We start from the raw sequence: 24322 nt of genomic DNA, 5'->3' as shown, positions 1-24322 counted from the left end.
CATTTCTCATTATGGAAGAGGTTATGAGATAGTACCATCTGGCAAGTTTTCATGTGCATACCAAGTATGGAAATAGTCGATATCCATATGTCAATAAGTCTAATATTTAAATACCAGATGATATACGCCCACATCTTAACTCAAACCTCAAACAAATGTTAACTACCAGCTCCTAAAAGAGGTATATGAATATTTTGAAAAGTAATTTTTTAATACTCTTCCTTGTAACAAAATTTCATTCTGTGGTCATTTGAAAATATAAAACCTTTAGTATAAGTTGAGAAAATAAATAAAACATACAGGTATAGTCATTATTGGGTGTGTGCATATTAATTAATCAGGACACATTATCATTTATATTCTGTGCCAGTGCTTCATAATTTGTTTACAGAACATGCACTGTTCAACAGTTTTCTGGTGTGAATGTTTTCATATTGATCAGATAGTGTCATGTATGGTCCAAAATCAATAGTACATGCTTCCAATGATCACTAATCTTACACAGTGATCTTTTGTTTGATTGGGTGTCTTATATTCATAAGATCCCATATCATATGACAGTGCCATTGTTTTAAAATAGCATGTTGTAAGCAGTGTATGACCACGGAGAGCATAGCTTTGAATGCATGCTGGGCGTAGAATTGCATGACATATCCATAGTAAAATATGTTTATCAGTGTGATCCACGATTGGTTATTATATTCAATAGTAAAATAACCCACCCAGCACATACCATATTTGGATATTCATGCTGTTTTTGCCTCCAAGGCCAGGACCAGCAATGTTCTTATTCTGCAGATCTGACCTCTTCATTGTCAAATTTCATTTTCAATTTTAGCCAAAATCTTCATGGAATTAAGCATAGAAAACATTTTCATTTCTTGAACTTGAAAACCTCAAACAAATAATCACTTTTCAAGTGTGATTTTCAGTGCAAAAAAAATAGTTTTTGTTCGAAATTGCCCGCCAACAAAAAGTCTGAGAAACAAGGATTTTTTGGTCATGGCCCAAAGTTGATTTGTCCAGTTACACACCCATATCAAATATTTGCTAAAGGTATATGTGCTGGTATAGACCTACCCAGTTTCTAGGCACATGTATGCAAATTGGCCAAAAAAGTATACTATTACCAAACGATGTACACTTAATAAAATGTATATCAATCAGAAAATTACTTTAACAAAATGCAATGTATGCTAATTAGCTATTTAACATGTAAATTTTCCTAAAATGTAAACTGGTATGCCATTACATATTCCTACTGTGTTTGGTCCAAAAATGTGCAAATTAGCCAATTTATGAAATTAACATTCAGTTCAAAACCTAATCACACGTCAGATCTGAGGGGTATCCAAAAGCACACTTGTAACCAAATTGCCTGACAATTTTCCTGAGATTTGTATTACACACATACAACACAACTTGAACAACACAACAAGAATGACCTGTGAGATTCAACCTTTGAAGCCTTTTGCATTGTGTGTAATACACATTGTAATTTAACTTGTTGAATTTCAGAGCCTAGATCTGTTACGGGTGTCTTAATATGTACAATATGATAATTAGAGATGATCTACTCATCTGAAGACTCCCTTTTCACACCTACAAAACATGATTTAAAACACCCCGTAGAAACGGCTCAGCATAATATAACATTTAGTCATCAAAATCGTGTTGTCGTCGCTGATCACGCCCTCTCGCGGCGACATACTAATCCGTTCTACATAAATACGTGTTTTCAAGTGAGTAGAAAAAAAACACACACTATAGTTAGCGAGAATATATTGAAATATATAAACACAATCCATTTTCAAATAATTGTTTCACACACACATAAAACAAGGGCCTTCACAATACCAGCACATGTCCCCGAGGCTCTGACCTCTGTAAAGTCAACCACACCCACCACGCCTATTAGACGGCTACACTACAAATTAAACGTATAAGGAGTACTAGTGACTACCTGCTCCTAAATACAGCATGACAATGGGAGGCTGCAAGCTTAAACAATCACTGTGATCTGTGAAGAATATATCAAGTTTGTCAAAACAATATATATACTTGTCTTCGAAAAGACTTGACATTTCGTAGTTTGAGTTTCTTGCAACCAAGTAGTATGCTGCGTACAGTAATCACAATTCGCCCATAACGAGTCAATTTCTTTAGTTTGAAATAAAGGGAATAACTCCCGACAAAACAACTTTAGTTGCCGGTTTAATTCGCGTCCTCAATAAATAAAACTATTTCCAATAAAGTCAATACCCAACTAGCAAACTAGCACCCAGTCAACAGAATCGGCGAAAACAATGACCTGTTCATTAGACCGTGAAGCCGCATAAAAGCTTCTGTGCGCCAATATTGTCAGCAATTGCATGAACGTTAGCCTCGATGCACACATCATCCACAGACTCACTTGTCCGTGTGTCCGTGTTAATCCGGCAAAAGGTTGATATGCGGGCCGCCATCTTGGATGCCAGCGTGGCAGCCCACCAAGGCAACACTCCAAAACAGAATTGTGCCAAAACCAATACAAAAAACACACAAAGGAAATATTTGCAAAGAAGAAATGACAAAAAATATAACTCATAAACAAGGTTGAAAACGGTAACTTTTGCAGAGCAATATACCAGTGTGTACAGCTAGTTAGCATACACACATACATTGCATTTGCATAATAAAGCCTACGGTTACATTAAGCTGACAGAAGTCCTGTCCACTAGAATTACAATTCTTGGTATTTATGCGACACATAACAACTTACAGCAAAAAATAGAAATAAATTGGAAACAGTAAAGCAAATGATTTTTGCTCTATCTCCACAGAAGGCGGTGCTTATCAAGAATATTTCATTGGGTTGTCCAAATTTATTTACGCTGCTACGAAACTCACAATCAGTTATCAGAAATTACAGGTATAGTATATAAAGGTATATAATTATATTTGGTGAAGGCAATACCATGTTTACATGAATTGAATATGGTGAAGTGGGGCTGAATATTGATTAATTTGTGCACAAACGCTAACATAAATCAAGGATTTAACCTCAGGTCAGGTCAGTTGGCATGCTATTGGCATGTAAAAAACATTTGGCTATCTATGGTGGAAATGCTATCAGCTCTATCCTCGATATCCTGAGTGACTGGTCAATAGTAAATTAAATCCGACCTTCATACAGCACACCAAATTGATTGCCAGTGGCTATGAAATAATAAATATATAAACATAAGTAATCGCCCAATTTATCAAAAGTTTTTAACCTCTAAAAATAATATAGTTATTGACTTAATTTATACTCGAGAAAATTGGCTTCATTGGCATAGGAAAGGCTTAACTGTTCTATATTCAAGGTACCAATGCCGCCATTCTTAGAAACATTCATGTAAAATAATACACTCACAAATATCTAATTATGTTAGCTCTTCTATGTTGTCTCTCTAGACCATGTTGGCTGTATTTAATTACTACTACTGTATATGTACAACTATGCTCGTAGTCATGTGAATATCACTGTAGTTGTATGAGGGGAGTGTGTAAACAACAACAACTCCAGGACCCTTCTGAAGATTGTCAATCATCAACAGAAGTAACATATACTATAACCACATTGTAATGCCATAATGTGTATTTATTGCACAGCTATCATAAAATTAGGTAAGACAAATATTTGCATTGAATTCATGCTACTAGAAAGATCATGATGCAAGTGCTCATGTTAATCAATTACTTTCTACATATACATGCAATTCAATAGATGATGCAAAATAAGTGTTGTAAATTTACTCATCTACTATTAGATTATTTAAAGAAATACGGAGATTAACACCCAGAGGCAGTATGCCGTAATTCGCGGTGTGTGACACAGATAACGCTATTTGGGTGTCTTGTGTAGTACATTAATAATTAGACTAAGTGTCAAATAAATTACAACTCATAACTGATGCGCGTGAAAGTACATGACATATTGTCGATAGTAGCAATGTATCTTCAAATTACAATTGAACACAACTGACTCGTTTTAATTTTTCTATGCACTTGCTTGAATAATGTTATCGACAATATTAGGATCATCAGAGAACCAGTAGCACGTTTTGATATAATATTCATCTTCTCTGCTAACTAAACACACTCTATCTCTAGTTGTGTTCATTTCAGGGACTGTTGGTTTAATTCCAATGTATTTGGCGACGAGTGGTGGACAGTCCTATATGTGAAAAAACACACATTTATTTACGAAATTAGACAAGGAAATGTTCAAGCACAACTCATTTCAACCACCATTTAAAATGTTATATAAATTCTATTCACTTGCACAGGCATATCCAAACCGCATCTTAACACGTACATATATTACTGGGTTTTAACACAAACTTAAGATGAACGAATCTAGCAATACATTTCGGCAGGAATCTACCCACAAATTATCAGTGTTTGTTTTACAGCATATGTATAAATCAAAACCCAGTGTCAATAACGCCAAGAAACCAATACCACTCGTTAATATGACGCTATACAATGAGATTTGCCGTATCATTTTCTCGAATATGAAAGTGATTTTATAATTTAATTATCATCATGTACGCATTGATTATACTCTTAACATTGACACAAATTCAACAGTGTTGTAGTTTAGTTCATAGTGATTATATATTATTTAAATTATAAATAAGAGTTTACCTATACCCTATGGGATTGGTGTGCATCTCAACTATGTAATTAAAAGATGTATATGTGCACACTTTTCCTCTTATGCTATATGTGTCAAGTATTTGATAATCGTATTGCTCATTACAAAGAATACTATTTTTTTCCTCTCTTGCTAACCAGCTAATTGACTTATGTGACTAGGTTGATTCTTATCTCTTTGTTTTAGTGTAGTTTAGTGTTTTGGTTTATGTGCTGGCATATACCACAACTATAGTGAACAGATACTCACCACCATCTTACAAACAAGTTTACACCATATATCTCCTATAAGGACCTCACAACGCTGGCAATTGTCAGTTGGTACCCACACAGTTCCCTGTAAAACAATGCAATGCTTCATTTTACATACAATATATAACAAAATAATCATCTAATGACGTTATATTTTTGTGATAAAGGTCTCTCAGGGATTGTACTGACTATCAGAAATTTACGTCTAGTGTGCTACCCCATTTTGTCAAAACAGAACTCTGAAATGATTCTGACAATAGACAATTGTTTTACTGTGTGAGGTCGTAATCATCCGGGCAGAAGTTTGTTTCATGTTCTGTCACGTAAAAATCGTATACATTGTGTATTTACTAAACACGTCACAGAAGAAGATGTGTTTGATGCCTGACCAAGTATCACGAGATTGCTAGGTAATTGAGACCATATCCAAATATGACCATTCACAGTATTTTTACAATCAAGATATCAGTGGTTAATTTATTGTCAAACTTGTGTGAGTAATATAATATCACTAACTATCCACTACTGTATTCAGGAATAACAAATACAATTTCATACTAAATCGTCTGCTTCCATGGTGTCAATTTGCGACTCGGGTATTGCAATCACCGCATAATGTTGTGTTCCAGGAACGAACTGTGCATTCCCTAAATATAATGTTGTGTTGAACAAAATTTCTTTTCCTTTGATGGCATGCTCAATATCTGCAATGCCATTTGGGCAGGTAAAGTTCTCAGTGCATACGGTATAGAAGACTGCACTCTCGACCACTGTGTCAGAACAATCCATGCACGTGCCATCAGCAGAATTTCCAGGATGTAGTTGAGCTTTTGATGTCACCACCAACATGATCAGACCCCAAAATAAGCGTATTTCAAACATAGTATCTGTCGATAAAAAGATGCAAATATCGATATATGCAGATGAAAAGCGAGACAAACACACAGTACAAAATGCAACACAAAACTCGGTCCAATAATGTTTTGCATGGCAGATGAAAGTCATAGCCACAACAATGTGTCATGTTTTCACTCGCAATTTATACAGTTGTTTCAATTTATTGCCTTTTGCTAATTTAAAACAAATTCAAAGTAATACTTTATTTATAGTGCTCCATAACAATTCAGTGTGTAATTGTTGTATTTCGGCAGCCGTTCTTGTAGGTCAATCAAGCATTTTACAACAAAATATACTCGTGTTATAAGACGCTAATTCCGGGAATGTCGCAATCAATTCACCGGTTATAATTAGCGGCGGAGTACGTGTTCAATTTCCCTGTAGCCTAAACCCCTCGTATGTTTCTAGCTATCAATATACAAATTATGGGTAGATGTATTAAGGTTTAGATGAGATAATGGGCTTGCTTTTTTTCTCAATGGATCAGACGATGCAGTACGGGGACAGAAAATCAAATGTAATTTAAAATGTTAGTATTGAAAACCAAACTTTGTATCACTGGCTCACAACTGTGTTTCTAAGATAAAGCGGGCCATTGCCTTACGCCTGTACAGAATATATAATTTCATAGACAAAAAATACAGAAATTATTTTGAAACGCAAAAACTTTGACACAACGCCATAGCCTTGCCGCGACATCTGTAAAGTATGAAATATACTTTTCACAAGTGATGCAGTGTATCTTGTGGCAGTGTTTTCATGAATGATGCAGTTGTAGCCGGAGAGTGAACATACAGCACACAGTTTCGTTATTATATGCTCCCTTTCTAGGGAGGTGGTGGGTATTGCATTGTACAATATAATCAAAATCTGCGGTTTATTTTCAAAGTGTGGACCTATTTTGATATGACAGCTTAACATGTTGTTTAATTTGTCAGAAAACCAAACATACAAAGGCAGATGGTTTAGTAGAGGCACAACACTCTCAAGTTGAATTTGTTTTTACTTTGCCTTGTATGGCGTGGGCGCCTGCAGAGATTGCAGTGAAAATATGTTTGTGGACACGTGACTAATTAGCATAGTTATCCCATGCATAATGATGTTCTTGATTGTGCAAAAATTTGGATTTTTAACCTCGTATTATAATTCATTCAACAAACACAATGAATGTTGGGGTGCCTAAATATGCTTTGGCAGTTGTCAATAACACATACACTTTATGAGGGGATATTATTTTCAAAAATATCAATTCCACGGAAAAAAACAGTATTTGGCGGCACATGTGTACTAATTTGTAATAACTAGTCATCAAAATTTCAATCTAAAAAATAGATGTTTTAAACGTAAGAATGGTCTCAAAGGTGGTTACATAAAACGAAGGAATAAATACAACTTTGTCAGAAAACATAACTATCATAACTTCTACGCAATAATTCTGTAAAATAATACAAGCAAACATATTTCAGTTTCCTTTCAAGCAATTTTTCCATTTTCTGCTTGAACACAATTACACATTTTGGAAACGCGCCATCTGCTTTGTAATTTGGAGATGTCTCGTTTACACAAGCACGACACGTCATCATTTGTCGATAGGTCAAATGTGTTTTCTACTTCGAGCGATAGAAAACATGTTCGCATATTCAACAATTCTCTTTTGGGATGCACGCGATTTAAAATTGAATATCAATAATAACACCCCAAAAACAGCAATGTTTATAAGATGTGCACAGTGACGACTTCCACTCATGACACAAAATGGACTCCATATTATGCGCGAATAATTCAATTCACTATCAGATGAATACGAAACTGGCAGCCAATAATGAGAAATCCGAATACATACATAACAATATAAAACAAAAAAGCCAAACCTATAGTGTTGTCGTCGAGACTTTCAAAACTTGCAGGCCCAGTTGATGTCGATATCAGTACAGTGCTGTATTGTTATGACGTTAAATTGACTATTATTTGCTGGTAGCATTGAAGATTTTTTTCCTAATTTTAAATTGCGCTGATGGCAACCAAACCATATGTATCGCAGGGGTGTCAGCAGTATGTTATGTATAGTTTTCAACACATTTTCATTAATTTGAACCTACTATTTTGTGTTAACTATTTGGAAGATTCACTTAGACCGAGCTCATTCTAGGCAAGATAAGACACGCAACATTGAACACAACTATTGAACTAATGAGCAAAACATACTTTTCCCGTGAATAGAATAACCTTATTTAAATGAGTAAGTATGTTTAATACTATAATATCATATTTTTAGTATTTTAGACCAAAGGCTCATGAAATTAATGGCATCCACCAGGTCCCCATCGTACGCAAGGTAATGGTTCGCATTATCTTGCAAAAAAAAACAAAAAAAACAGTTGTTGGCCTGTAATAAAGAGAGAACGTGTTCTACCACATTTTATTTTGCTTTCAATGCGGACGTTTTAAAGTACATTGGATTTTCTGTTCCCGTACTGCAGCGTCTGATCCATCAAGATAAAAAAAGCAAACCCATTCACTCATCCCGACCTTAATACCTCTACTCATACGAGTGTTTAGGCTACAGTAGAATTGAACACTACTATAACTGGTGAATTAACCGGTGATGACATTCCCAGAATTTGCATATTATACCATAAGTATATTTTCTTGTAGAAAGCATAATCGATCAATAGGACATGCTCCCGAATTACAACAAATTCACACTAAATTGATTTATTCTCTTGGTGAATAGATTTCAAGCACTTAGCATTGTGGACGAAACTAAAAAAAAAATTGTCACGCTTTTCCCCGATTTACAATAGTTACCTTTCAAATGCGACTTCATTTAGAAGTTGTCTCACCGGCGTTTGAGCGATGAATAGTGAAAACTGCGAATAGCCGTTGTATAGTGTTGAACTTCGCATGGTTCATTTAACCGTGGTTCGCAAAAAATGTGACATAAAGTTTTTTTGTTTTTTTAAAGTTTGAAGAAAGGTAAATTTAGACTGAGCCTTAAACGCAAACCACCCAATGACGATCGCTATGTTTATATAACTGTATGAATATCTCATCCGTTTTACGTAAACAGTTATGCCCCTCCCTTGGTGGAATTTAATAACACGACGCCATGACAGTTTTCATACAACGTTGCGACTTCGCTTACGATTTTCGTCAGTTTCCCTCAAATGGTAAATATTTTTTTTTCGCGTCGGTGTGTGGTGGATTTTGGCATTCAATCGTGGTAGGATAGCCAGTTTTATGGACGATACACGTCACTTTCATAAAACGTGCATTATCTCTGTTCGCGTTTCTGGGCTGGTCAGAGAGATGGAGGTTAATTAGCTCTCACAATTGTTGTAAGTTTGACTTTTCAAATTGTCGACGACGTCTTTACAAACAAAAGGAAGTCCGGTCTTATTTTTAAAGCTTTTCATTCTCCATTTTCAATGACAACCGAAGTGTGAAATACTGACCAGGATTGAATATACGGCTAACATCCTGCTAGACAACTTAAAATATAAAAACAAAACATGATATCTAAACGCTTGGATGCTCATTTGTTAATAAACAACTGGCAATCCTATTGTGAACATTCCATGTGAAATAAACAACATCTGTGAGAGCCATTTAGATTTAAATGTCCCTGGAAAACAGAAAAACACAAATTGAGATCATGACTAATTTGCAGAACCATTCACTCAAAAAGAATTTTGTTAATGCTCATAATTAGAATGGCTAATAAATTAGACTCAGACTGAAATACCAAACTGGGTTTTGATTTTTAACATGTTAACAATCCTGTGATCGATGTGCGGTTGAATTGATACAGAATTTAGTCCTAATACAATTGACTTTAATAGCAAAAATGTGTCAATGCGAGACTTGATATTGTTGATGATGCACCCAAGTTCAGTTGTGCCATTGAAGTAACGTCATGCATTGACAAGTTAAAAACGAGATAATATATTGCGAAGAAAGTTAGAAGATGGTGAGTGTGCTTCTGGGCTATCTGCTCTGTCTAGAACGGAATTCAAAGTGCAATTGAAGTCATCGCCCAAAAATAACGGTCATTGTTCGATCCATTCATTAAACGCTTAAGAACTTTGAAAAAAAAGTCCAATCACTTCGTTCCATTTGTTGGGGTGTACACATTTAGTGAACAGGTGACCATTAAAACTCACATGGATATGCAACAAACTCCCATGAACGACATTACTCGTACTAATGCTTTTAATGTTTGGTTTGAACAGAATAGCCACATCCTCAGAATGAGTGTTTTTATGAGAGAAGTAAATACGTGCCCCTTTCTACGACGGCTTATCAGATCTAGAGGGAACTATGTGAGTTTCTTGGAGGAAGCACTAGAATCACAAATCAGTTGAATGATTTATATTGACAAATTCAAATAGTTTGTACCGCTTAAAAGAATCGCTGCAACCTTGGATGTTTGAAATAAGACCTGAGACACTCGTCGTCAATAGGAAAAAATAACAACAATAATACAGTAAATATAAATTGCATATTTCTAATTATCCATGATTAGATTGAATAAAAACTTTTTATTTAACCTTTCGTGAGGTTTGACTGTGGTCGGTAGTATGAATTCCTCGTCTTATGTTTATTATTTCATCATTAGGTTCATTTTGATTTTTTTCACGGCTAAAAATATTGGTGTTACTACACAGGTGTGTTAATGAGCTAGTTAGTAGCCTGGGATTGGGACAATATTCTGTAGTATGCTCTATTAATCGCTTTGAGTTGTAGGAATCTTCGAGAAACAAGATATTTATGAGGTAGAAGTGGTCTACCTCATTGCGAGGTTCATCTTGATAAATCGTATAATCTGGTATTGGTGTCCAACGCAATAATAATTATAGTAGTACCAATAAGCCAATCTCCAAATATCAGTAGTCTAGAAAAAATATACTGACAAAGTCGATGGAAGCGGAAAGTTTTTCTTTAGTTAACGTGTGTTGTAGTTTTGAAGCGGGACGATGAAGAATACAGTTCTTTGGTGTCTTATTCCTGAATGGTGTGCGTGTTTTCATTGATTTCGTCCCCGTTACCATTCCTCGGCGGATGGGAATGCACTGGTTGCGTGTTGTAGTCAAAGTGAGATTTTTGTTAGTGTTGAACCGGTGTCGTCTGTGAGAGTCGATATCGACCATTGATTGGTGCGAACACCGTCAGTTTGTTACAGGGTGATTTAATTTGTGAGAGATGGTCCCTGAAATACTCAAATATTTCTCTTACACTAGCCTTGTCGGTGCACCGGATAAGCAAAGCGTAATGGCTACATTGGGAGAATACGGTTAATCGCATAAAACGTTATTACAATCTGGATTATAAACTGAAACCAGAACAAATTGACGTCATTACTCGATTGTGCGAAATGACAATTGCTATGCTCTGCTACCAACTGAGAATGCTACATTGCTCCCACACGTTTTGTTAAATGAAATACTCAGTGATAAACGTCATTTTGGTTTAATTATATTGTCATTACAAAGCATGATGTAAGACCAGGTGCATAGCTGTAATGGCATTAGGTCATGCTGCATCACAAGGAAGAAAGATATGGATGGAGAAACTATTGAAGGTACGTGTTAACCCAAGTATTAAATTGGCCCCTAGTAAGGTTGTCAATACTGTTACCGAGACACTGTATCATGTAAGGTAAGTACAATCACAGTGCAGTCTCCATGCACTATTCATATGTTTTCTTTTTAAAAGTATAATTTTAAACTAGCATTTTCGTATTCTGATAGATTTCACAGGGGTGACGATTCCAGTCCAACATACAGAGCCAAACAACTTTAAAAACACACTTATTACATAACGACTGTGTTATAGTTTATTCCCTTCAGTCAACTATCATTTTATCTAGCAACTAATTATTGTGTAATATTTGATTGCAAACTTAACCTAAGCCGGGACTAAGGAGCCACACTTTCCATTGTAATCACTGATAGAAGAAAATTACTAAAATGTCATTATATTCGTACATTCAATTGCTCAATTATCTGTAAATTGTGTCACAAATGAAATTGTCAAGACGTGTTTATTGTTAAAAGAACGACATGGAACCTTTGCATTCAGGTGAATGAACCATGAAGTGATTTCCCATAATCTCGTATTAAAGTAATACTATTTGTCAAACACATATAACGGACTACATTCATAAATCTGAGTGAACCATGATGTACCTTTAATATCTTAGCAATACAGTACACGTTATTATTTACAATGTACACTGTACATCTGTTAATTCAAAGCCAGTATTGATAAGGGTCGGCTCATAACTTTCAATGGAGTAGTAACAATAATTGTTTGAAGTCTTTGTGCAGTGATATAGAAATAGAATTTGATTGAATCTTTTACATTATTATTAGTAATGACACGAGGTAATTATTAACCCCAAACTGCAAAGCACCTTAGTAACGGTTATTCTGCGATGAAACTATTTTCAGTGGGTTCACAAAAAAATAAGATATCGATCATGAGAGCACCCACAAAATATGGGTAGTAAAAGTCTTGTGGCGTTTCACCACAAAATGGCGGTGTGTGGTGGCAGGGATCTCTAGGAAGGAGAATGAGTTCTGATATATCCCACAGGCACCATGTAGAATAGCTCATATCGCACCATACTGAACCGTGTGAACTTTATTTCGGGGAAGACATTCTACAAAGAGAGCATGCAGCTATTCTACAGTAAGATCAACTTGTACAAAATTCTTTTTTTTGGTTACTGACAGGACTTTGACTATATATTGTTGAAGTACATAAAAAAAGTGCAAAGTTCTTAGTGAGCCAAATGGACCAGAATTCAAAGAAGATTCTCATATTCAGAATAGTAATTTATTTTATTATCAAGTAGTCATACAAATTCATATTACTCAAGTGTAACATTAGTTTCAAATTCAAGGAGTAAATGTTTGTTTCTCAAGCTAAGTTCGTTTATGAAAATGTCTGGCTTCTCGCCCAGATGCCGCCTAACCAGCTAGGCGAGAAGGTTAAATTGTCGCATGCAAATTTAGCCTGCTTGCTGAGATGCCGCCCATTATTATAGTCTAGTTTTTGAATAATGTTACAGCTATATGTGATAAACCTGTCAGAAGATGGAAATCTGATATAGAACAACAAGCGTGTATTGCTTTTACCACTACTGTACAAACAGAGAGCAGCGTTAGTGCAGTCTACTCGGTCGTATTGGATAATCATGACTTAAACAAGAAAGCCTGACTGGAGAACACAGTAATCAGAACTTTCACTTTGTTAACACATATACAGTTAAAGATCGTGTAAGGTATGACAACCTGCCAGACGATGCTCCAATCTGTGACACCTTGAAATTACTAAAAAGTATTTCTACCTACCACAGCAGATCATAAAGCGTTAAAATCCCATTTTGCAGAAATAATCATCAGAATTATTGTACAGGAGATGGCATTTTACTAAGCATTTCAGCAGTACTGTGGTATGTCATATACCACACACATACTCGGAAGAGTCATCTATAAAGTCTGAATTGTTAAGTTCATGAAAAAAAACTGATGTTATATTGCAATACGTGGAATACAACATGGTATATTCATTGTGCGCATATCTATAACATTCAAGGGATATTGTGCTCAAATTCCACTGAAGTTACTGATTGTTAACCTCAATGGCCATTCTTACTCAGAACTGCATTTTTTTCATATCTTCTGAAAACGATTTCAGATTTGTTTGTATTGATTGTTAACAAATTTTTAATTCATTTAAAGTTGTGTCAAATTATCTTTGCCAAACACTAGAACTATTTCAGACAACTTGCTGATGGAAGTGATTTTGTTCAGTTGTACCCATGAATTTTGATGTCATAAAAATGTTTGTATTCTTCTCTTATTCATTTTAATTCAAGATCCCTATTGGAATACTTATAAAAATGAGTGCAAAAATGTATAGACGTGCTTAAGTTCTTCGCCATTACGTACCTGGTTCAAGTTATCAGAACCAAGAAGATTTTCCTCCCTCCAACAATGATGACAGTCTGAGTGAGGATGAAACAAGTGATGTCACAGTCACTGGAAACAGGGAATCAGATGAATCTGTGAATGTTGAAAGTCCTCTCAGCATATCAAAGTCCATTGAAATCACAAAATTAGTATGTATTTCTATATATATATATATATGTACATTGTATCATTTTTTGTTAATTTTTCAAAAATGTGATTTTATGTCACGGATCATGGGATAGCCTGACAGGGTAGCATTTTCTGGGACTACTCTGGCAAAAGGCACTACTCGTGCTACGCTGTCATGCTATTTGTGGTTGATAGTTTAACAAATGATCCAAAACAGCACGCTGAAACCAACACTAACTGAACAAAAAGAGACAAAGATGGCACTTTAACTGAACAGGGATTTTTATTCATACTTGTTTTGCACAAGACCCGATATCAGACTGTCAGCATTCTATTCTGTCACATTTACCGCAGCTTGATTGTAACATAAAAGAAAGGCGAGGTATATGAAGAACCGTATCACAGCCTTTAAATTTATATCCAACGATTGGTTACCGAGAAAGTACAAGAAACATTTTTGGTATGTTTTGGGACCAATCTGCATGACGTTGTTACAATCTCGATCGAGGCTGGTGAAATCCCTCTTTCTTGCCGGCGGGCAACTTACTTAAACACTAGTCTATTAAATGCCGACTACAAAATATTCACAGAGGCACTCTCTCTCTCTCAAACCAGTTCTTGGGAATATCATTCACACTGATCAAATCTACTCAATTCCTGGCAGGCAAAGGAAAAGGTTTTTGCTCAAGCTATAGATGCAGGTTTGTGGGCAAGGTCGTGATTTTTTTTGCATCATTGGCTAAAAAGGGTTACAATTTCGCAGCATTATGCAAGATTTATCAAGGCTGTATATAAATAATAAAAAAGATACATGGTGAATTTAACTTTTTACAAATAATGGGTTTACATTTGAGACTTACAGCCATTCTAATTATGAGCATTAACAAAATTCTTTTTGAGTGAATGGTTCTGCAAATTAGTCATGATCTCAATTTGTGTTTTTCTGTTTTCCAGGGACATTTAAATCTAAATGGCTCTCTCAGTTGTTGTTTATTTCACATGGAACGTTTGTTTATTAACAAATGAGCATCCAAGCGTTTAGATATCATGTTTTGTTTTTATATTTCAAGTTGCCTAGCAGGATGTTTGCCGTATATTCAATCCTGGTCAGTATTTCACACACTTTGGTTGTCATTGACCGAGAATGCAAAGCTTTAAAAATAAGACCGGACTTCATTTTGTTTGTAAAGACGTCGTCGCAATAGTGTGAAAATTTGAAAAGTCAAACTGACAACAACTGTGAGAGCTAATTAAGTTCCATCTCTCTGACCAACCCGGAAACGCGAACAGAGATAATCCACGTTTTATGAAAGTGACGTTTATCGTCCACAAAACTGGCTATCCCACCACGATTGAATGCCAAAATCCACCACACACCGACGCGTAAAGAAAACAAAAATATTTACCATTTGAGGGAAACTGACGAAAATCGTCCACGAATTCACAACCTTGTATGAAAACTGTCATGGCGTCGTGTTATTAAATTCCACCAAGGGAGGGGCATAACGGATTACGTAAAACGGATGAGATATTCATACAGTTATATAAACATAGTGATCGTCATTGGGTGGTTTGCGTTTAAGGCTCAGTCTAAATTTACCTTTCTTCAAACTTTAAACAAAAAAATACCTTTTATGTCACATTTTTTGCGAACCCCGGTTAAATGAACCATGCGAAGTTCAACACTTCAGTTTCAGTCAGACGATCCGGTTGACATCGGCAGTACTATTTTGCTATACAACGGCTATTCGCAGTTTTCACTATTCATCGCTCAAACGCTGGTGAGACAACTTCTAAATGAAGTCGCATTTGAAAGGCAACTATTGTAAATCGTTGAAAAAGCGTGACAATATTAAGTGCTTGAAATCTATTCACCAAGAGAATAAAACAATTTAGTGTGAATTTGTTGTAATTCGGGAGCATGTCCTATTGATCGATCATGCTTTCTACAAGAAAATATACTTATGGTATAATATGCAAATTCTGGGAATGTCATCACCGGTTAATTCACCAGTTATAGTAGTGTTCAATTCTACTGTAGCCTAAACCCTTGTAGTGGTATTAGGGTCGGGATGAGTGAATGGGTTTGCTTTTTTATCTTGATGAATCAGACGCTGCAGTACGGGAACAGAAAATCCAATGTACTTTAAAACGTCCGCATTGAAAGCAAAACGAAATGTGGTAGAATACGTTCTCTTTATTACAGGCCCACAACTGTGTATTTTTGTTACAAGATAATGCGAACCATTGCCTTGCGTACGATAGGAACCTGGTGGATGCCATTAATTTCATGATCCTTTGGTCTAAAATACTAAAAATATGATATTATAGTATTAAACATACTTACTCATTTAAATAAGGTTATTCTATTCACGGGAAAAGTATGTTTTGCTCATTAGTTCAATAGTTGTGTTCAATGTTGCGTGTCGTATTACATCTTGCCTAGAATGAGGTCGAATCTTCCAAATAATTAACTCAAAATAGTAGTTTCAAATTAATGAAAATGTGTTGAAAACTATACATAACATGACTGCTGACATCCCTGTGATACATATGGTTTGGTTGCCATCAGCGCAATTTAAAATTAGAAAAAAAAATCTTCAATGCTGGTAATAAATGATAGTCAACATAACGTCATAACAATACAGCACTGTACTGATATCGACATCAACTGGGCCTGCATGTTTTGAAAGTCTCGACGACAACACCATAGGTTAGGCGTTTTTTGTTTGTATTTGGATTTCTCATTATTGGTTGCCAGTTTTGTATTCATCTGATAGGTCAATCCATTGGTATCCGAATCAATGAATTGAATTATTTGCGCATAATATGGAGTCCATTTTTTGAGTGGGACTCGTCACTGTGCACATCTTATAAACTGTTCCATCAGCTCTAAAAATATAAACGTTGCTGTTTTTTGAGCTGTTGTTCTTGATATTCAATTTAAAATCGCGTGCGTCTCAAACGAGAATTGTTGAATATGCGAACATGTTTGCTATCACTCGAAGTAGAAAACACATTTGACCTATCGACAAATGATGACGTGTCGTGCTTGTGTAAACGAGACATCTCCAAATTAGCAAAGCAGATGGCGCGTTTCCAAAATGTGTAATTGTGTTCAAGCAGAAAATGGAAGAATTGCTTGACAGCAAACTAAAATGTGTCTGCTTGTATTATTTTACAGAATTATTGCGTAGAAGTTATGATAGTTGTTTTCTGACAAAGTTGTATTTATTCTTTCGTTTTATGTGATCACCTTTGAGACAATTCTTACGTCTAAAACATCTATTTTTTAGATTGAAATTTTGATGACTATACTTGGTGGAATAGTTATTACAAATTAGTACATATGTGCCGCCAAATACTGTTTTTTCCGTGGAATTGATATTTTCCAAAATAATATATCCTCATAAAGTGTATGTGTTATTGACAACTGCCAAAGCATATGTAGGCCCTGGGGGGTCACTCAATATTAAAAACTTACACCATGTACGTTCTGGCTAAAAATATAATAGGCCCCTGGGGCTGGTAGCACATTGACAAATCATACCCCCAGGGCCTATTACGGAAGGTCAAAAGGTGAATTGCTGTTTCGGACGATTGACTCTAACGCCAACGCATTCAACAGGAAGATACCAGGGTTTTCAGCATATGTCAATAAACGAGCTGTTTAAAACTATAGAGGGAGTCTCATCTACAAAGTAACTTGATTGGAAAGAATACATAGAACAAATTTGTAAAACTATTTCACCTAAAATTGGTATTTTGTCTAAAATTCATCATTTTGTCCCACGATCTATTCTTATCCTGATTTACAACTCTCATTTTACAACATATTACTTACCCCATATTTCTATACAGTAACACCTACAGAACCCTTTTCGACAAAATTCCACTACTCCAGTAAAAAAAATTGTGTTTGATAACGTTTTAAGATTTCCGTGCCCCACGGCCCTCCTGTATAAAAAACTAAATATTTTAGATATCTACCGGTATAAACTCAGTAAGTTCCACACCTGTCTGTTTTTTTTATCTTAATAAGAATTCGTTTGCCCATAATGTTGACCACTACTTACAACCTTTTCCCCATAACTATGCAACACTTCAAGCTAGTTCCAATTATTATATTTCAATAATGAATCTTACTACTAATCAACACAGTATCACCTATACAGCAACAAACAACTGGAACTCACTTCCTGATTCCATAAAAAGTATCAAAAGCAGATACATATTTTAAAATACGTTAAAACTGTATCTCATGAATGTGTAAAGTCATTTTTAAAAGTCAGTATATAATTATTTTTCATTTATCTTTAATTAATTTAATTGTACTATGAATTTAATAACATCAGTATTATGGGGCCACAGACTAGAATAGTTTGTATGAATTATATTAGTGGTCCTCACTAGAATTACTATTATTATTATTGTGTATATTATTTATTGTATATTTTCTGGTGAAATAAAAACAACCATGCATAATATTATCTGTTGGTATGCATCAACCATCTAAATCAGTGAGCACATGTAAATGGTGGCGTTGGTAAAAACAACAATACTATACTACATATAAATACAAACGTCACTAAATATGGAAAAACAAAAACTTACCATTAACAAAAAGGGAGAATGCAGTCAAAATTGGACGAAAACTGAGAAGAACGCACCTTAAGGTAGAAGCCTACTCATAAAATAAAAAAAAAACAGAATTTATTCATTTTGCAATAAATTGTACTCCAAGGCAATATAAGGATATCGAACTAAAAACAGTTGGGGGTCACCAGCCATTTTTTCCAGAAATTGATGGTTGAATTTTAGTGGAAAGTCGCCATTTGACACTATTACCACAGGTTCCTATGGCAGAGATATTATGCAATATCTTAAAATCTAATCTGGTGACATAGGCTGACAAACTCATATTTTGTTAATGATGTAGTACTTTTGATTGTTCTGAATTATTTAAAAAAAATTGGGTTTAAAAAGTGTTAAAAAATGCAATTTTTCTTTAACATTGTGTTCTATGGGATTGTTCTAAAAATAGCAATTTTCAAGAAATTATACGTTTCTCAAAAAGCATAACTGTAACACGCCAAATAATGCTATTTCATTGTACCATGGGACATTAGTTTCATGATTGTACATAATAAACTAATAAACATTGTCATGCGATTTATGACCAATTTTGTCAAAAAGAATGACTAGGCTTAACGAGCAAAGCGAAGTCAACGAAGCGATGTGTACACAATGGCTGCCACGAATGAAATGAACCAATCACGCTTTTTGTTCCCATGGTGCTTTGCGATGTGACTCGCACCACCTTGGTTGTGGTTAGCAGCTAATATGACTGGTGTTTTATGTGCGATACCCCTAAAAAGTCTGTATATACTTATATTTTTTTATTTTCATCAATGATTTACTCGATCTGTTGATAGTTTAGCAAAAGTATTTAGCCAAATAGTAACCCAATTATGCTGCAATCAGATAAACTGGCTAACTGGGCAAGGAAATGACAACTTGGTTTCAATGAAAGTAAATGTAAAGTTGCGCACCATGGTTATAATGATAAACTATGAAATGAATACCATTGTATGGATGCGAGATGACACAGGCACAGATTGGTCGATTTTGAATGATTTAAATATCTTGTTTTTGAGTCCAACTTTAATGTCCGATTTTCCTAGCAATTTGATACGAAATCACGTGACATCAACATTGATTAGCACAGTACAACTCCAGTGTCACAAAGACACACAGGCTGGGTATGACCTCAGAGTTCAGATAATGTTCAATCTGACAGACAGCCTGCTAATTGAGCTACCTGGGAAGTCAAAGTAGTTCATTTTGGCTTTTTGCTATTTTATTTTATGTTTATTTGAGTTACAATATGAATATTTATAATTAGATCAATATAAAGAACTTGCATATACGGCTCACTGGCATTAATTTCTGAATGCAAATTGTATGAGAAAATTCTGAAGTTAATTAATGCCCAAGCAAACCGTGTACTGCATTAACACATAATCTAATGAATATTCGAGGACTTTTAAAGCATATTCATTTTAAAGATTGGACATGACCTGTTTCGTACAAAAATGTACAGTACTCACTCATATGTATATACGTTTGGGCGTTGCTTCAAATTGAATGTAACCCGACTCCTAATCGAGTACAGATGTTTATATGCAAATGTTGGGTTGCTTCGCCCCATGGTGCATTGCGCTCTCTGAATCCCTTTTGACTTGTTGGTCGGTCACCATGTGGAGTGGTTGCCTGTCGCTTTTGTGAGCCACGGAATTGTCTTGCCAGCAGTCGGTCCTTAAAGCTTGCACTAAGACTGTAATTTAAAATTCAGTTGCAGAGTTGTCGGGCTATATTTTTGCGCCGTAAGGGGACGTGCCAAGTAGGGGAAATTGGTAGACTCGGAACACGTATAACCAGGATCCCGGAGTTAGCTACAAATAACCGTGCTGGATAACTACCTTGCTGTCACAATTATTGCCGGTATATGAAGAGAGCTTACAGTGAACTGTAGTGATTTGTTAATTGTATTTTATATTATTGTAAAATGTATCTGCAAACAATGTCCTGCCTAACTAGTGTGATCAGCACTTAATCTATTCCTACCGGGGTGTACCTGTGTGCATATTACCGCAAGTCAGGTGCCACGGTGTTGCATGTTGTTGTATAATAATCTATTGCCATTATTGGTTGTTCCATTATCGTGTATACGTTACCAAGGTGAGAGTGTACCTGAAGTATTCGGTGAAAAATCGGATTTGGTCACTCTAATCGAACCTGCTGGTTACCGACAAGGTGGACCTCGTTTTGTTACAATTAGTCGGTACATTCTCCTTAGGTGACGTGCACTCGGCATGGACGTGACTAACTTTAGAGTTTATAATTTTGTGTTAGTAATTATTAAATAAGTTGTTGTGAATGATAATAAGTGTGGTGACCATCATTTGGTATAGCATACCTGGGCCCGGTGTTAAAGGCCGGTTACACGAATATAGCTCGACTAAGTCAGATATAAATTTAGATTCTATATTCCAGTAGAGTGTGAGTAGTCGAAGGAACAATGTTACCTGCATGCATATGCTCTGATTCACACATGCCTGATATGACCACACTGACACTATTCTATAACCTGATCCATTGCAGTGTTGGACTGGGCAGCAGACGATCGAAAGTAGTACGACATACCGTAGAATAAGGTATCTAAACAATAACATAATAACTTTTGGTTTAGTATTCATAATTGCGTAGTGGCTGGCATCCTCTTGCAGTTTTCTTCTGACCAAAATTTCGAGTTTATATAACTGTAAATCCAAATTGTCCGTGCTGTTTCTAAAACTAATATAAAATCAAATACAATTTTACTATTAAAAATATCCAATTACGTATTTAAAAAAATCGAATGTAATGTTTTCGAATGCAAGTACGTTTGTTAAAATATAATTACATTTACAATTATATTTAATTTATTGACAGATATGAAATGGTGTTATTTCCGAAATGGTATACGTGCAATGTATACGAAGTTGGTCGATTTCATTTGTATAGTTCTAGTTATATTCCTAATTGCCGGATACACAGGTAACTACTACGAGACTATTCAACTAATCAATACATTGTGATTATCCAAGAAATATATTACTGACGTATGGGATATGTCGCTGTACCACGTGATTATTGATTTTCTCTCTCGGCTGAACATATTCATGAAGTTATGGTCTTTTAAAATGGAGAACAATGTTTGAAATTAGTACTAATTTAATTTATTTATATTTAATTTAGTTTTTCTAATTATCAAGCATCTTTGTCTGGTATGGGTAATCTTACAATTAACTAACATTGCAATAGCAATGAATTTGAAAACAAAAAAAATCATAAAATATATGCACACAAGAGTATGTTGTGGCCGTCCATGTTTAAAACTTGATATATGAAGCACAAATAATTAGGTCAATGAGCAGAATGAATAAATGAATAAGTACAACTTCACATTAGATTTACGTCACTGAAGTTTGTTTGAGCAAATATGTAAACTAATTATAAATTATACCACCGCTCCAATAATGAAATTTTAAGTTTTGATGCAAACGCCTGTTTGCGTTATGTGATTTTCAGGTATGTACAAGTTGCCGAAAATGGTTCATGTTACACAGGAACACATCGTTAGTATGCTGAGGAAATCTACAATCGTTACCGGTGATGTAATGGTACATTTTCTTCGAATCTGTTCTTAACTTTCATAAGTATATTTAGTTGTTTGAATATGTGGACATAATGCATAGTATATAGCGTAATCTATAAAGATCTATAGCTATAAAAGTAATGAAATTCAGTTAAATTAAAGATTTACTACATATACACACACGCGCTAATAATCATTACACGCTGTACTCGGTTGACTTGGCTAAAGTAAATGTGTTTTGTTCTTACAGAATAGCGAAATGGACAGAATACAGAGACAACGTAAGGACCTTCTTCAAAATATTTGCGCAGATATGAAATCGGATAACAGATACTATCATCAAACCAAAAAAGAGACTAAGTTGATCTTCAATGACGATTATAATATCCTATCCTATACTGTTCTATTCCAAAAGTTTGTTGCACTAATTGGAAACGCATATTCTTAGTTTTATCAGGAGTTCACAACAGTACTCTTGGTATTCACCACTTGGTAGTGCATGCCCACAATTATTCAACTATTTCTCGTATAGAACATAGAAGGCAAAACTACACTTCCTTTTTATTTGTTCGTCACCCTTTTCAGCGACTATTGTCTGCATACAGAAATAAATTTGAAATACCAGACGATCATGATTTTGAAAAGACAGGACAACGCATTATGTCTCTTTATCGCTCTAATACAACTAATAAGGAACATAGTAACACACATGTAATGTTCTCCGAATTTGTTTGTTTTCTGTTAAATTCTAAAAGCAAGTCTAGTTTCAAGGAACACTGGGATTTCCAGCATAAAATATGTGCAGTGTGCGAACGTTCGTACGATTTCATTGGTCACTTCGAAAATATTGTAGAAGAATCAAATTATCTTCTTCGTTCCATTGGCGTTACTAATTTATCCTTCCCAGATGTGTACAGTACTCATGCAACTAACAGTTCTGATGAAAATATCTATTTAAAATACTTCTCACAAATTCCACCAGATGACATAATTAAACTATATGAATTATATAAATGGGACTTTAAATTGTTTGGATATTCTTTTCCACAAGAACTATTTTAAGACCTATCGTCCTGCTAGGTTTTTATTTCTTTTTTTTTAAATATAATCTAAAATGTTTACTCCGAAAACGCTTCTCTCCAATCTGTGAACCAGAACTGTCACTCTGTATATTACCCCGGGCACACAATAGATATCTGTCAATGTTGTATTTGAATTCATGATAATTTGTATATTTACAATATGAATTAACCTCTAAAATTCACTCCATAAAACAGTATACCATATATTTATAATGTATTGCGTGTTCAAAATAAATTTCTAGATACATTATAAAAAAAATTAACCCTTACATAAAGAGCTTTAAATTAACTATACTATTAAATGGCTGTGTCTGCATAATGTAGCTACTTGAAGCTACTAGTTCCCTGGGTCTTTATACCGACTGTGACATTATTATCGATGGTGTTTCTAGTGCTACACAATCATGTGGACTATTAAATGGAATCTACCAAGCCAAGTTCAAGCACAGGTTCCATTAAGTTCCCTGGACGTCAGTCGGTCTTTTTTCAAATGTATTGTGAAACAATAACACTGAACTTAAAATGTATTAACAAAATAATGCAATCTTCTCTGCTGGAACCCATGTACACAATGAAATACACCTGTCTTTGGCTGAAGAAAAAAAAGATCACAACTGGGTTACCCCAACTTGGATACCCTAGTTGTGGCCATTATATTCACAAATCCTCACTATTCGGTTAAAATAAAAAGTTATTACAAAATAAAATGATAAGCATAAAATGTAACATATTTCGTTAGCTGAATAAACAATAATGTTTTTCTAAATTACCCGACTCGTGAATCGTGAATGCAGAACAAATTTGTTTTGGGCATGATGCTACCCTGACGTAACTGTATGATTGATTGCCTGAACCGCATCATCCATGCCACTCGTGCATAGTAAACTGTAGTTGGTTCAGGTGGAAGGCCATCACTAATGAAGGTACCCTGTGGTCAAGGCAAATGATGAATCAGTTTGAATTCACTTTTGTTCCTTCTTAGGAACAACGCACAACGGTGAACAATAACATTATTGGAGAGGGTTTTCTTTCACAAATGCCAAGCAACCATGACAACTTTTTCTACAAGTTTTGTCAATAACCCCTGGTTGCTCAACAGC

General features: G+C 35.1%; 2 protein-coding genes across 4 annotated transcripts; one reads left to right on the top strand and one right to left on the bottom strand.

Moving 5' to 3' along the window:
- Positions 1–3604: 3604 nt before the first annotated feature.
- Positions 3605–8776, bottom strand: LOC146747204 (uncharacterized). Of its 2 annotated transcripts, none has more exons than XM_085498561.1 (4): positions 8676–8776; positions 5494–5822; positions 4934–5020; positions 3605–4201 (listed from the first exon to the last, which is right to left on the bottom strand). In XM_085498561.1, the coding sequence occupies exons 1-4, from the start codon at positions 8743–8745 to the stop codon at positions 4025–4027; spliced, it is 663 nt and encodes a 220-aa protein (XP_085354687.1). In that variant the 5' UTR covers positions 8746–8776; the 3' UTR covers positions 3605–4024. The 2 variants fall into 2 exon arrangements, with proteins under 2 accessions (XP_085354687.1, XP_085354688.1); XM_085498562.1 differs by lacking the exon at positions 8676–8776 and adding an exon at positions 7704–7843.
- Positions 8777–16589: 7813 nt separating this feature from the next.
- LOC146747203 (uncharacterized) lies at positions 16590–23988 on the top strand. 2 transcript variants are annotated; one of them, XM_085498559.1, is made up of 5 exons: positions 16590–16653; positions 21105–21157; positions 21435–21539; positions 22074–22154; positions 22391–23988. In XM_085498559.1, the coding sequence occupies exons 3-5, from the start codon at positions 21437–21439 to the stop codon at positions 22393–22395; spliced, it is 189 nt and encodes a 62-aa protein (XP_085354685.1). In that variant the 5' UTR covers positions 16590–16653; positions 21105–21157; positions 21435–21436; the 3' UTR covers positions 22396–23988. The 2 variants fall into 2 exon arrangements, with proteins under 2 accessions (XP_085354685.1, XP_085354684.1); XM_085498558.1 differs by having other exon boundaries at positions 22074–22165.
- Positions 23989–24322: the final 334 nt, after the last annotated feature.

The sequence above is a fragment of the Saccoglossus kowalevskii genome, chromosome 4, assembly GCF_978046115.1.
Source record: "Saccoglossus kowalevskii chromosome 4, keSacKowa6.1, whole genome shotgun sequence".
Lineage (NCBI taxonomy): Eukaryota > Metazoa > Hemichordata > Enteropneusta > Harrimaniidae > Saccoglossus > Saccoglossus kowalevskii.
The sequence above is the reverse complement of the archived record's forward strand: the minus strand, read 5'-3'. Positions and strand labels throughout refer to the sequence as shown.

Excerpts from the sequence above, each read along its gene's own strand:
- LOC146747204 (XM_085498561.1), bottom strand. The coding sequence starts at position 8,745 with ATGAACCATGCGAAGTTCAACACTATACAACGGCTATTCGCAGTTTTC. Across the intron at positions 5,823-8,675 it reads TATTCATCGCTCAAACGCCG|ATACTATGTTTGAAATACGC; the intron begins GTGAGACAACTT and ends TTTTATCGACAG. Across the intron at positions 4,202-4,933 it reads AACTTGTTTGTAAGATGGTG|GACTGTCCACCACTCGTCGC; the intron begins GTGAGTATCTGT and ends TTTCACATATAG.
- LOC146747203 (XM_085498558.1), top strand. The coding sequence starts at position 21,437 with ATGAAATGGTGTTATTTCCGAAATGGTATACGTGCAATGTATACGAAG. Across the intron at positions 21,540-22,073 it reads CCTAATTGCCGGATACACAG|GTATGTACAAGTTGCCGAAA; the intron begins GTAACTACTACG and ends TGTGATTTTCAG. Across the intron at positions 22,166-22,390 it reads TCGTTACCGGTGATGTAATG|AATAGCGAAATGGACAGAAT; the intron begins GTACATTTTCTT and ends TTGTTCTTACAG.